Source organism: Bos indicus, chromosome 17 (genome assembly GCF_029378745.1).
Source record: "Bos indicus isolate NIAB-ARS_2022 breed Sahiwal x Tharparkar chromosome 17, NIAB-ARS_B.indTharparkar_mat_pri_1.0, whole genome shotgun sequence".
NCBI classification, from domain to species: Eukaryota; Metazoa; Chordata; class Mammalia; order Artiodactyla; family Bovidae; genus Bos; species Bos indicus.
This window is the reverse complement of record NC_091776.1, coordinates 17,450,544-17,464,294: the sequence shown is the minus strand read 5'-3', so window position 1 is coordinate 17,464,294 and position 13,751 is coordinate 17,450,544. Positions and strand designations below refer to the sequence as shown.

The 13,751-nt window shown below is 37.9% G+C and overlaps 1 protein-coding gene across 2 annotated transcripts in view; it reads right to left on the bottom strand.

Moving 5' to 3' along the window:
* Positions 1 to 6,737: 6,737 nt before the first annotated feature.
* The window catches only part of CLGN (calmegin), a 45,130-nt gene continuing 38,116 nt past the window's right edge, over positions 6,738 to 13,751 (bottom strand). For both annotated transcript variants that reach the window (XM_070769087.1, XM_019977775.2), the window contains exons 11-15: positions 12,781 to 12,996; positions 11,396 to 11,521; positions 10,616 to 10,775; positions 9,335 to 9,435; positions 6,738 to 7,288 (exon numbers count right to left, since the gene is read on the bottom strand). In XM_070769087.1, coding sequence (XP_070625188.1) covers positions 7,208 to 7,288; positions 9,335 to 9,435; positions 10,616 to 10,775; positions 11,396 to 11,521; positions 12,781 to 12,996 — 684 coding nt within the window. In that variant the 3' untranslated portion in view covers positions 6,738 to 7,207. The remainder of the gene's footprint in view (positions 7,289 to 9,334; positions 9,436 to 10,615; positions 10,776 to 11,395; positions 11,522 to 12,780; positions 12,997 to 13,751) is intronic.

Here is a 13,751-nt window from a genome sequence, read left to right as displayed (position 1 = left end):
TCTCTATTCAGATTTGCAGCAGAAAGTGCCTGGTGAACACATGCAGGGTTTTATGGGCTGGGCCTGCCTGGAAATGGCTCATGTCTTATCACATTCCCAAGGGTGTAGGGTGTGGGAGTTTACTTAAACCTAGTTGCTGAGAAATGTAACCCCTGGCTGGAAGCCGTATTCCAGCTACAACTTTATTATGGAAGCAGTCGGAGGATAAGGTAGTAGCAGCCTTAGCCACAGCCCTCTTCTCGTGCTGTGAAGTATCTGTGCCCAACCTTCTTCCCATGCGTAGAACATACTCAGCCTCTCCTTGTCCAGTTCTGATGCAGTGCAAAATCCAGCGTCTCCATCAAGGTCTGTCAGTTGTAGATGTGACCCCTCATAGTCTGACTACCTTTAAACTGATGACAGATTATATAACTCCCCTGCATAAGAACCTTCAAAAATGCGAATGTGCCTGTGCTGTCCAGTCATGTAAGTTCACATGTCTAGTGTATATTGTCACCTGCGTGTACCCTCTAGAAGCGGTTGTGTTTTTGTGTGCTTTACTGTATACAGCACTACAGCATCTTAATTTCAAGCCCAGGAAGCAAGTGTAAAAGCTGTGATACATAGCAGATTGTGTTAATTGGGTACATAGGCTAACTCTGAAGTTATGAACAAGTTGGACTTAGCAACTTGCTCTTGGAAGGGAACTCATTCATATGTAAGGGTCTTACTGTATTTGCTCTGTCCATTTATAATGGTGTAGTAAGGATAGGCGGAGAAGGCAATGGCAACCCACTCCAGTACTCTCGCCTGGAAAATCCCATGGATGGAGGAGCCTGATAGGCTGCAGTCCATGAGGTCGCTAAGAGTCGGACACGACTGAACGACTTCACTTTCACTTTTCACTTTCATGCATTGGAGAAGGAAATGGCAACCCACTCCAGTGTTCTTGCCTGGAGAATCCCAGGGATGGGGGAGCCTGGTGGGCTGTCGTCTATGGAGTCGCACAAAGTTGGACACGACTGAAGCGACTTAGCAGCAGCAGCAGTGGGGATAGGATACCCAAATAACTCTCAATTTGGAAAATGGAATAAAGAGAAACACATAAAAGTCAACTGTGGAATACTCCTGGGAGAGAGACCCTGGAAGATTCTCTCATAGTGGACAAAGTTCCTTGATTAGACCTGAGTGTAATCTCTGGCAAGGGACTTCCCTTATTCCTTGCTCTCCATGGCTCCCCCTAGCTGGAAAGTTATTCCTATCCATCCCCCCCCACCCCCTTCCCAGGACTCTGAAAGAGAGTTTGGGGGTGTTCCCTGCACAGGTTAACGTTATGAAAACAGTCCACTTCTCACTGGTGTGAGTTTGGTGCCCATCGTTTGAAGGCCAAGCGTACATTTCTTGGGCTGTACAGTTCCCTCAGAAATAGACGACTTGTCTATATGCTTCAGTTCCATATGCTGTGAATCACAATCATTCTCTTTAGACTAAATTCTCCAAAGTTGGCCTGCTTTCCTTCTTCACAGGACCCTGCCTCTGAATGGACCCTGCCTCCTCTAATGGAGGCTACTGTGAAACCAACTGAAAACAGGGCTGGGAATCACAGCATCCAGGTATCACTGCAAGGTCGGGTTCCTTTGTCTGCCTAACACTTGGCAGAGAAATCTTTACTGGGCTTCCCCTTCTACCTCCCACACCTCAAAACAATGCTGAACTTTTCTGCCATTCAGGGTACAGAGGCAATTAGCTTTTCTAATGTTGTGAGGTACCTAATACACAATTTTTCTGTTCCCTTCCATCTCTGCTTGGAAGCTAAGTTCCTTCTTGTGATACCTTCTTGCTATAAGCATCAGGGCACACCCAATTCATCTCATATTCTGCCTTTTCCAACTGCCATCCTACAGCTGTTAACCCAGAAGGTGACAAGATGTTACTTGAAATACATGCCCCACCTGCTTGCCATACAGATGGTAAACCAGTGCACAGAGGAGCCCAGTGGGCTCCAGTCCATGGGGTTGCAAAGAGTTGGACATGACTGAGCATGCACACACACACACACAATTATGGCAATATCTTCAGGATGTCAGTTTCTATATTAGAAATACAGGTGGTAAACTGCACAGAGACTGTGCCTAGCTTCTGACTTTAACCAAAGTTTAGCCAGGTTCTTCTGAGCCCTCTTTCTCAGTAGGCCTTGTATCTTAGGTCCTGTCTTCAGCCTGACTAGTCCATTGTTAGTAAAAAGTTGGAAAGAATTCCCCTACTCTCAGAATCTGATCACCCTGCTGGCCTTCAGCAAGAATCCTGTTAAGTCAGCATGGCAAGCATCCCCCTATCTTAGTGTCTTCTCAGTAATTTTCCATCCCCCAATGACCCACTTCCACTCTGCTTAATGACTATACATCCTCAGCTGTCTTCACTGTAGTTGGAGCTGAGCCCATTCTCTTGCCCCTGTCACCACAGCCTTGGCCCCTGCTACAACAGCCCTGAATAAAGTCTTGTGTACTGTTTTAACCAGTGTCAGAATGCATTTTTAATTCTTCCTGGCTCTATCTAAAGGCTAGTGGAATGATGACTTGCAGGAACCCCTCTTCCTCAGGGTCTCCAGCAGAAATTCCCTCAATACTAACACTAGGTTCCATCCAAAATTTGTCTTTATATTCACTATGAACTTTACTTACAGCAAGTTAATACAGCTCATAACCCCTTATCTGTAACTCTTGGGACCAGATGTTTCAGCATTTGGAATTTTTCATACATGATAAAGTATTATGTAACTCACACACCAATACAGCTTGGGGCAGTACTTACAATCAAAATATATTAACACTTTTGTAGCAAAACATATGAATACTAAGATAAATGAAGACTATAGGTAGCCTGTTAGGGAAGTCAGGTTTGGCTGCCAAATGAGTTTTGATGTCAAACATGAAAAAACTTCAGATTTTCACAGATTTTTGGAATTGTACGTGTAACAATGAAACAATTTGTGAAGTAACCAAAATCAACGAAACAATTTGTGAAGTAACCAAAATCATCAAAGCTTGCAGTTAAGACCAGTTTCTTAATCAGTCGTGTCCAACTCTTTGTGACTCCATGGACTGCAGCCCACCAGGCTCCTCTGTCCATGGGGTCCTCCAGGCAAGAACACTGGAGTGGGTTGCCATACTCTTCTCCAAGGGATCTTCCGACCAGGGATGGAACCCAGGTCTCCTGCACTGGAGGCAGATTCTTTGCCATTTGAGCCACCAGGGAAGCCCTCCAACCAGTTTATGATGTCACATTTATATTCCTTTCATTACTCTTCCCTCTGATCTAATCTTTTTCCAAATGAGAAATGGAAAGTGAATTACAGTCTAGGATGACTTTTATGATCCAAAACAAAGCAAAACTGATCTTAGTTCTTTAGAGTGCAATCTTTCCTGATAATTTTTAGCTCCCTATCTTGAGTTCGGACAAGCAATGGCACCCCCTCCAGTACTCTTGCCTGGAAAATCCCATGGACGGAGGAGCCTGGTGGGCTGCAGTCCATGGGGTTGCTAGAGTCGGAAACGACTGAGTGACTTCACTTTGACTTTTCACTTTCATGCACTGGAGAAGGAAATGGCAACCCACTCCAGTGTTCTTGTCTAGAGAACCCCAGGGACGGGGGAGCCTGATGGGCTGCCGTCTGTGGGGTCGCACAGAGTCCGACACGACTGAAGCGACTTGGCGGCAGGAGCAGCAGCAGTGGTTGGTAGGACCACTTGTAAACTGTGAAAGAAAAGAGAATGTGTCTAACATGACAGGGTTAAGAATTGGAAGACTGACTTAATTGCCTCTTAGCTACTCTATCAAAAAAAGCTACAGACTATTTCACTTAAATCATAGAGATTAATGAAATTTGACGATACTTACTATAACTAGGACTTTATGTTGGCCTTAGGACCTAATTTACCATACAATGAAGGGGTATTGAGGAGCAATGACAGAAGCTAAAGTAATACATTGTAATCAACTGTATAATGTATTTGCCTTGTTTTAAATTTTCTATATTATCTATAGATGGCTTAGTCTAAGTAATTAAAACTTTAAATTACTCCAAAATTTTACAAAGGATGTAAAATTATATTCAAGAAACATAAAATGTGTGATATGATACCATGTCAGGTGTTAAAAGATCATTTACAAATTACCCTGTTGCCCATCTTTTTCTAAAATTACCATTGCTCTTCCTTCCATGCATTTTTATCTCTGTACAAACTCCAAACATATTCAAAAACACATTTTTTTCTCCCATCAACCTACTTCATCTGACCTGTCAATTAGAGATAATTTTATTTCCTGAACTTTTCACAGCTACCATACTATGGCAATGAGAGCTATAATTTGGGAAGATATTCTTAAAATTTATGTAGAAATGCTATTCAGTCACTCAGTTGTGTTCAACTCTTTGCAACCCCATGAATCGCAGCACGCCAGGCCTCCCGTCCATCACCAACTCCCGGAGTTCACGCAAACTCATGTCCATCGAGTCGGTGATGCCATCCAGCCATCTCATCCTCTGTCGTCCCCTTCTCCTCCTGCCCCCAATCCCTCCCAGCATCAGAGTCTTTTCCAATGAGTCAACTATATGTTTAAATAAACTCTTTACATGAGACTTAAGGAGTTATCCAACATTAGCCATCTGATATTTCATCTCTAAATCCTGAAGTTAAAAACAACCACAAATGACAAAAGAAAAAACTTCACAGATGCCTAGAGTATATTTAAATTTACAGTAAGATATTTATGTTTTAACTATTCTGAATAGTTTTCACTGAAAACTATTAGTTTTCTAAATTAGTATTCTAAATTTCTGAGGTTCATTAAATTCATTACTAGTAGTTAATATTGACATGTAAGGAATTTTATCTTCTGCCTCCTGCAAATGTGGACTGACGCATCTAAAAAGCTCCTAGTTCTAATAGTCTGTGTCTTTCTAGAGGAATGACCAATGGAAGCAAGGCTACCTTAAAAAAAATCTCAAGAAAAAGAAAGCTACTTTAGTCTGATCAAGGTAAAAAGTCCCCCCAAAACAAAGAGCAAAATATATTAATTTTTCTCCTTTATTAGAGAAAAGGATAAAACTTAAATCATTTAAAACAACAGAGTCAGACTGGGGTGGTAGAAGGAAAAAATGATCTCATTATTAAAGAAAACTCTATGCTTTGTCTACTGAGTGAATGGAGCACATACGTTTTTAAGTTTTGGTTAAACCTATCAGCCAATGGTACAGTCACAGAGGGGACACCCACAGGAAAGAGCAGAGAACTGGCAAAACTGGTTGCGCAGATTTTACCACTGCGAGCTCATGGAATTTAACCAAATGTTAAAGTTTAAATGAATCTGCAGTCAAGAAATTAAAAGCTTTAATAAATCTTTAGGGGAAAAAAGATCATATATAAGACACTTGTCAAGCAAGACGTTTCCCATAAAAATATATTTCATGAAGTAGCAGTTTACTTTCAAAAACATTCTCATCTAGAATCATTCAATGTGTCTAGTTCATTTCAAGTACATAGCAAGAAAAGGAGTCTTTGCAAGATGTGTTAGGTTTAGTTAGTATTAAATAAATACAAAGCATGGTTAGCTATGTATTAAGATTGTCCACCACCAATATATAGAAAATTCAGAACACAGCAATGAATAAAGCACTTATTTTCACTTTCAATTCACTCTCTGAAATGAGGAGTGAATTGTGGCTACACTAGCTATTTGGCTTCCTTCCTTCAGTCAGAGGAGAAGCTAGAAACTCATTTTCCTTATACAAGAGCTCTAAATATATTAGTGGGGCTAGCCCAATGATGGGATGTGTATGTTCATGAAGGAATCCAAAATATCACCCAACTAGTATAGAGTTCTCAAGGTAGTATTAAAGTAGTTTCATGGCCTCAAAGATTTAGATCACCTTCCAAAGGGTTTATCACCCAAACATGAAAAATTCTTAGATATGTTAAATGGAATAATACAGTTCTACTATAATGCACTTCTGTAACTTCTGGTACTTACAGTCATCCCTTGGTATCCATGGGAGATTGGTTCCAGGACCTGTGACAGATATCAAAATTCACAGATGCTCAAGTCCCACAGTTGACCGTCTTTATCTGCAGATTCTGCATTGGAGGATTCAACCAACTTCCTACCGTGGAGTACTGCAGAATTAATTGCAGAAAAATCCACATACAAGTGGAACCATGCAGTTCCAACCTGTGTTGTTCAAGGGTCAATGGTATTTTAAAAGAGGAGCAACAGTCTGTCTACCATAGAGGGAGCTTTAAATCTGGATAAGACAACAGATTTGAATTTGTCGGAAAAAAGATAAAAATACAAAACATGATGACCAATATCTATCAGCCACTAGAATCTCTTACTGATCAGACCCGAATAATAATTTACCTATTAAAGTAGGTATTGTTTAAAAAAAGAAAAAATGCTTAAATTTTGTTTTTAAGAGCAATATAGGCATAAGCAATCTTGTGAATAGGGTAAGCCATTCTGGCATAAAACAACTATAACAACTTGAAAAATAGCTGTACACCATTTCATTTTGATAAACTTCATCTCTGTATTTAAATGTAAATATGCTGCACTATTAACCAGCAGTTCTATGAATGATAAGACACATTTCTGTTTTGTTGACTGGCCTGTCAACAAAGCACCTCTTTAAAGTGAACAATGGACCATAACTATAACTTGACACAAACCGGGTAGACGTGGGTCACATACAACACTTTCAATTGTTGGTAGAACCAAACAGCCATACAGAAACTTTATTGCAATCAGCTCTGTACAACAGAACACTCTCTCACTTATACTGTAGAACTACCAGGTATATTGTAGTACAGCCATTTAGGGGAAATTCCAACAACTGACTTGTCCCACAGCAGTGAAGCAGCGTGCTGCATGTTATTTTGTTCTGCAGAAACCAAAACTTTCTCCAAACTATGAAAACTGTGTAACCTCTAATGATATAAATCTCTTAAAATCTGATATGTAACGTGCCACTTTTCTTTTATTCTAAATTCAAAGACCAGGTAACTTCAAAGGTTTTTCATTTCTGAAAAAGAAGATTAAAAGAAATGTCTGAAAGAATAACATTGCTAGATAGTAGAAAAGGGGTGTGCAGGTTGACTTAAGTGCAGTTCTGGCACACGGACTTAAGAATGCCAACTTGCTCTCTCAGGAGTGAAAAATACTTGAATACAGGTTACTCCTTCCGTACTCTTCTTTTGCGTACTGACTTTATTGGCCCATCTCCAGATCCTGTGCTCTCATCTGCCTCTTTCATCTAGGAAAAAACATTATGAAAATGTTTATTTTCAGACAGTAGGCAACAAGTAGACAGTAGTATATAAAATATTTCTTATTTCTAAAATACATGTTTCTAATCAAATGCTTTACACTAATTAATGATCGGTCAAAACGTGTATATAAACTGATGTGTTTCAGTTTGTTCATCTTTTGCCGTGATTGCATTTTTAGAGTAACTCTGCCTGTTACCCCATCTGTCAGATGTTACTCCATCTGACAAGGGATAATGCTAACAGCTCAATTCATGATTTTATCTCATGATTTCCAACTTAATCTAATGCCATGGTTAATTAAAGGCTGCATAATGTTTTCATTGTGGATAGTAACCACTAACTATACCATCAAATGTCTCTGTAATAATGAACTGCTGCACTGCTTTTACAGAGACTTTCCCAGAACTTCTGGCACACTGTATTTGATAAGAATTAGGAGAGAACAAAGGGAGACATCACACTTATGGTTTGGGTTTTTTCTATTCTTTAACTCGTATCCTTCCAGAATAATCATCTGTACATAAATTAAACTTGTATAACAAATAATGGAGGTATTATACAAAATGAAATGAAAATCATAGCATATATATGTGTGTATGTATATACATAAATATACATGTGTGCTTTGAGAGAGCATGGTTTTTAAGTCAACTGTTTCATCAACTATTAAGTTTCATCAACTATTAAGTTAAAACTACTTCTCAAGGTTATACTATATAAAAATTGATTTATTTTAGCTCACTGACAAATGCATAAAAGATTAAAAGACTGGAACATGGAATTAATATGCTTTTATAGGCACACAAAATATTTTTTTACAAAGCAAAATATAACAAGTGTTCCATATATAACTACAAGTATTATTATTAAAAGTATAACAGAGGGAAACAAGGACTATGTAAAACTATGTTCTGGAAGAAACTTTCTTCACCCAGGTCCCTCTCAATAAAGATATTCATAATGATCCCCCAAACCCATTTAAAAACTCACAAGACAGTTAAGACTAGTAACCAGGCATATGTACAGAATAAGCTTTAGAAAACACTTAAAACAATAAAAACAGATATTTGGGTGATTTCTTCAAGCAGACAAAACAGAATGTTTGTTTCATCACACACAACAGTCCAGGCATCATGGACATTTACCCTGCCTGACTCTAAGCTACGAGAGTGATGGGGACAGTGACTCTGTCGGGTTAAGATTATGCAGCTCTCAAAAGGCCAGAGAAGTAGAGAAAACAGGCTTTTGGGAGTATGCTGCTGCTGCTGCTAAGTCGCTTCAGTTGTGTCCAACTCTGTGCGACCCCAAAGACGGCAACCCACCAGGCTCCGCCATCCCTGGGATTCTCCAGGCAAGAACACTGGAGTGGGCTGCCATTTCCTTGGGGGTATATAGTAGGTTAAAAAAAAGAGAAAGAAAAAAGAAACCTCTGGTTCTGAATTATACCCTGGATGATTCTGATTTCATAACTGACTATAAAAAAGGGCACTGTGGAAAGTTTTATTATACATCAGGATGTGGGAAAAAAGGGCAGACATATCAAGTTAATGAAAAAAACGAGCTTAAAGATTTGAGAAAAACACCACTATTAGACACAGTGCTCCACTAGCCAATGAATGAAATCCTTTAAAATTTTACAGTAAATATAAATGTGACAGAATGTTTTCACAATGTCTATAAAGACGACTGCCTTATAATAAGCATAATTACCTCTTAAATATTCAGTTGGTCTGCTTATTACAACTTTCAACAAAACACTTTAATAAAATTTTGTTTTGAAACAGATGTAGCTATTTGGCAAACCAAAGGCTTATTTATACTATTTCATTGGCATTAGGAGGATATAAATTAGTTTTTTCATGCTTTCCTTATGGATACATTTTATACCAATATGTACGCTCTTAAGAAAGCTGGGAGAAAATATGGCAAAAAATTCTTCACAAATGAGATCACTATTTTTATTAAAATATTTTTACAGACTAACAATCATACATAGAAACTAGTTTATTTTCTGTTAAAGAGATGCTTACCTCATCCTCTGATCCAGACTTATTGGATTTATTGCCTTCTTCTTGTCCTTCTATAATTTCAATTTCTTCTTCACTCTTTTCCTCAGGTTCACCTTCCTCTTCTAGAATTTTTTATTAAACAGATTTTATTCAAGGCAAAAGACTCAATGAATTAGAATTTTTCTACTTAAAAGTATTAAAAGTGGAGGAGTACATTTAAATTCCAATATATGAAGGCAATTTCTTCCATTAGACATTTTTGAAAATTAAATACAAGTACTCATTATTTTACCACAACTCACTGGAAAAGACCCTGATGCTGGGAAAGATTGAGGGTGTGAGGAGAAGAGGAAGACAGAGGATGAGATGGTTGGATGGCATCATCGACTCAATGGACATGAGTTTGAGTAAGCTCTAGGAGATAGTGAAGGACAGGGAAGCCTGGCATGCTGCAGTCCATGGGGTCACCAAGAGTCGGACATGACTGAGCAACTGAACAACAACAATAAATATATCATCATATCTGAGGAAAGGGGCAGGTTTAAAGAATTTTAAAGCATTCAGTCTATGTGAAAAGAAAACCAAAGAATATATGCGTGTGTATGTATATACATAAATATACATGTGTGCTTTGAGAGAGCATGGTTTTTAAGTCAACTGTTTCATCAACTATTAAGGGCTCATTCTGGAGCCTGGCTTGGGACATCTGGCAAACATCAATAGTTTTATTGCTACCTAGATGTATACAAGGAAGTCTCACTGAAGAGGTACCAAAAAGCCACAGTTGTCTTCAGTCTAACATCTTCTGGAGTTTAGTTGAGAGCAGGAGGGGACACACGATTCAGCAATCCTCTGAAGAGACTAAACTACTGGTTTGATATGATAAACTATCTGATGAACAGCAGCCCTTGGTGTGGATTTTGTTGCTGCAGTCACCTGTCTTAAACCAATTACTCTTCCACAGAAGCTGTGATCTGTGCCTCCCATCTCATCCCTGGAGGCAAGAAAAACCCTTGCAAAAAGCTATGACATATGGGATTGATAGCTGCTAGATTCTGAAGCAACTGAACAATTTTGACAACTCTTTCTTCCTAGAAGAGAGAACGCATACACTGGATGTCTGCTCAGGTACAGTCCAGGCAAGGATGGTACTCCTCTTCACCACAGTCATGCACTCCTGAGGATTCAGATGGTATAAATCTGACACCAGACAAGTGCAACAGCTAGTGTTTCCCTCTTAATCTACTGTTCTTAATGAGCTCTGCCCAGGGTCCCCTTTATATATCGCCATCACTGTCCTACCTTTTTCAACAATTTCACCATCACTTTGCTTTTTTTCCTCTTCCAAGTCAACTGGCTTCTCCAGGGCTGCCTTCTCTTCCTTCACTTCCTGCTCCAGTGCTCCCTTTGTTTGTGGTTTACATATGTCCAGTTTTTCGAAAGCCACATCTTCATATTTTTTCTGTGGTAGTTTAACACAAGCTATTTTTACTAAAAGCAAAGCACTGTTTTTAAAAAAACATTTTCTTTTTTTGCAATGACGGATATCACACACACACTGAAGAACTGATGCTTTTGAACTGTGGTGCTGGAGACTCTTGAGAGTCCCTTGGACTGCAAGGAGATCAAACCAATCCATCCTAAAGGAGATCAGTCCTGAATATTCACTGTAAGGACTGATGCTGAAACTGAAATTCCAATATTTTGGTCACCTGATGCGAAGAACTGACTTATCTGAAAAGACCCTGATGCTGGGAAAGACTGTAAGGCAGAAGGAGAAGGGGACAACAAGAGGATGAGATGGTTGGATGGCATCACCGACTTGATGGACGTGAGTTTGAACAAGCTCTGGGAGATGGTGATGGACAGGGAAGCCTGGCGTGCTGCAGTCCATGGGTTTGGAAAGAGTCAGACATGACTGAGCAACTGAACTGAACTGAACTGATATCATACATGGGGAACAGTAAAAACTTATATAGGAAAATTAGTTTATTACTTTTAAGAACCACTGACTCCATTTATAGAACTCCTAAACACTAAGAGATTTTTTTTTTAATGTTGAAGGAAATTCATTTTCTTTACCTTTACTTTTCTTGGCCAACAAAATGAACCAATTAATGCTATTGGAAGTGCTGCTGTCAAGAGGTAAATGAACCAAAGCCACGGGCGCTGTTCAGTAGCTGACATCAATTGTTTGAATATACTAGGCTAAAAAAAAAATAAGCATAAAAAGGCAATTCAGATTTTATAAACCTTCATTCATAAATATAGCCTACAAAAACAAAAAAAGTTATTTCACCTAGGTAGTTTTCTACTAAGGAGTCAAATTTATAAGACAAAAAATATTTTCTATTTTATACTTTGTGAAGTTTAAACAATCTTAAAAAAAAAAATGTTTATCTGGCATGCCAATTCTTAGTTGTAACATGTGGGATCTACTTCCCCAACCAGAGATCAAACCCAGGGCCCCTGCACTGAGAGCGCTGAGTCCTAGCCACAGGCCACCAGGGAAGTCCCTTAAACAATCTTTAATTATTCACATGCATTGCAGTTTGACACTTGGTAGTAGAAGATACATTATATTATACAAGTGAATATTGCTAATTCTCCAGCAAGAATTAGGACAGTTTCCTTTTCTGGTAAGCTTCAGGACAGTACTGTGCTTCATTGGATGGATTATTTGGTTCATTTAGAAGTAAATTCTCTAACTCATTCTGTACTTTTAAAGTACTAAAAAAAAAAAAGTCAACCTAAGAATAGCTATGTTTTTTCTTATTTCTTAACAAATTTCACACACAACCTTCAGCAAGGAAATTGTTTTCCTTATTAAAATGTTTTAGTTAAAAGAGTTTCAAAATGAGAATCCTTTTACCTTTATTTACTCTTTTGAGGTTTTTGCTAATATTCAAAGAAACCTAATATAAGGTACATTTTTCTTTATGGTAATTGGTTTTAAAGATAGATAGATTCTCCAAGATGTACTGTGTTGAAATATTTAGCTTAAGCTTTCCTAAGTAGTGTTAAGATTTGGGGGAAAAATCTAGAACATAATAATTAAATTTTAAAAATTTCTGTACTCCTAAGTGAAAAGTAGTTAAAATGAATAAAGATTTAGATTTCTGTTCCCACTTGGGCCTTAAACTGATAAGGTGACAAGATATTAAGTCTCATTTCTAACAGCAGTAATAACCATCTCATTTCTATAAACATCAAAAGGCATTCAATCCATTTATGTTATCATAATCTAATAAATGAAATGAAGACTTACATATATGTATAATTCACTATATAGTTTATAATGAAGTTATATCATAATTTGGTGAAGCTCATATTCTGTCTACATAGATTTAAATATGTTTCATCATCATTTAGTAATTATTGTACCTATTTACTCATCAAAAGGCCATATGTATAACCTATAACCAGGACTATACCCTATTATTATCATATGCTAAAATACTGTGTACCTCATTAGCATTTTCTATCAGTATCTTCATTCCCCAACCATCTGCAGCCCAGCGGTCTGCTACTTCCTTTTCTGAACAGATAATAAAATTATCAAAGTAGATATCAGAGGTCATGGACCAAAGCTCTAAACCAAGAGCACGGAAAGAAGTCAGAAGAAATGGGTGATTGTCTTCAAAATAATCTGGATTAGGAATTTTTCGAGGACTCCAGATACCCTGGAAAAAAAATAATTTAAATACATTTTCAAACAATAATTTCATTATAAGTGTTACTCAAGAAGCAGTTGCTGTTGAATGAAATTAGCAATACTAACTGGGAAAAAGAAAACTTTAACTGATAATTCACTAGAAATAAAATCTTGTTTCCTCTTATCCTATACACGATGTTACCTATGAATAATACTGACTTTAAACTCAGCAAAAAAAAAAGAGGCAGAGTGAAAAATCCCACAGAAAATTGAGTAATGAAATTTCACAACTGATACTACATTAGATGAGTTTCTTTTTTTACATTTAGTAAAGATACTCAAGGCACGATATCATTAAAATTGCTCAAATCAAAGAGATTACTATATGGCAAAAATGGAACCATGTCTTTTAACATACACTTACGATGGGCATCAATAATCACTCATGGTTGAATCACAGAACAATTATTCAACAGAGAACTTCCATTAAGTCTTAAATGATTAAAGTCAACCAACTCAAATAAACTGGACAATGTGTTCACTCACTGACTCATTCTGCCATCACCTACGACTATTCTGTGCCAGGCACTATGCCATATGCTCTGCTGTGATAATCAAGGCAGACATGGTCCCTGCATCATGGTGTTTAAAGTCTAATGAAGGAAAGATAGATCTCAAACAAAAAAGTTACCAAAACAGTCATTCTATGAAGAAAAACTACAGTGAGCAAAGAGAGTCTATAACTGTATATATATAAAATAAATGTTAGAAAATGTCAATGAA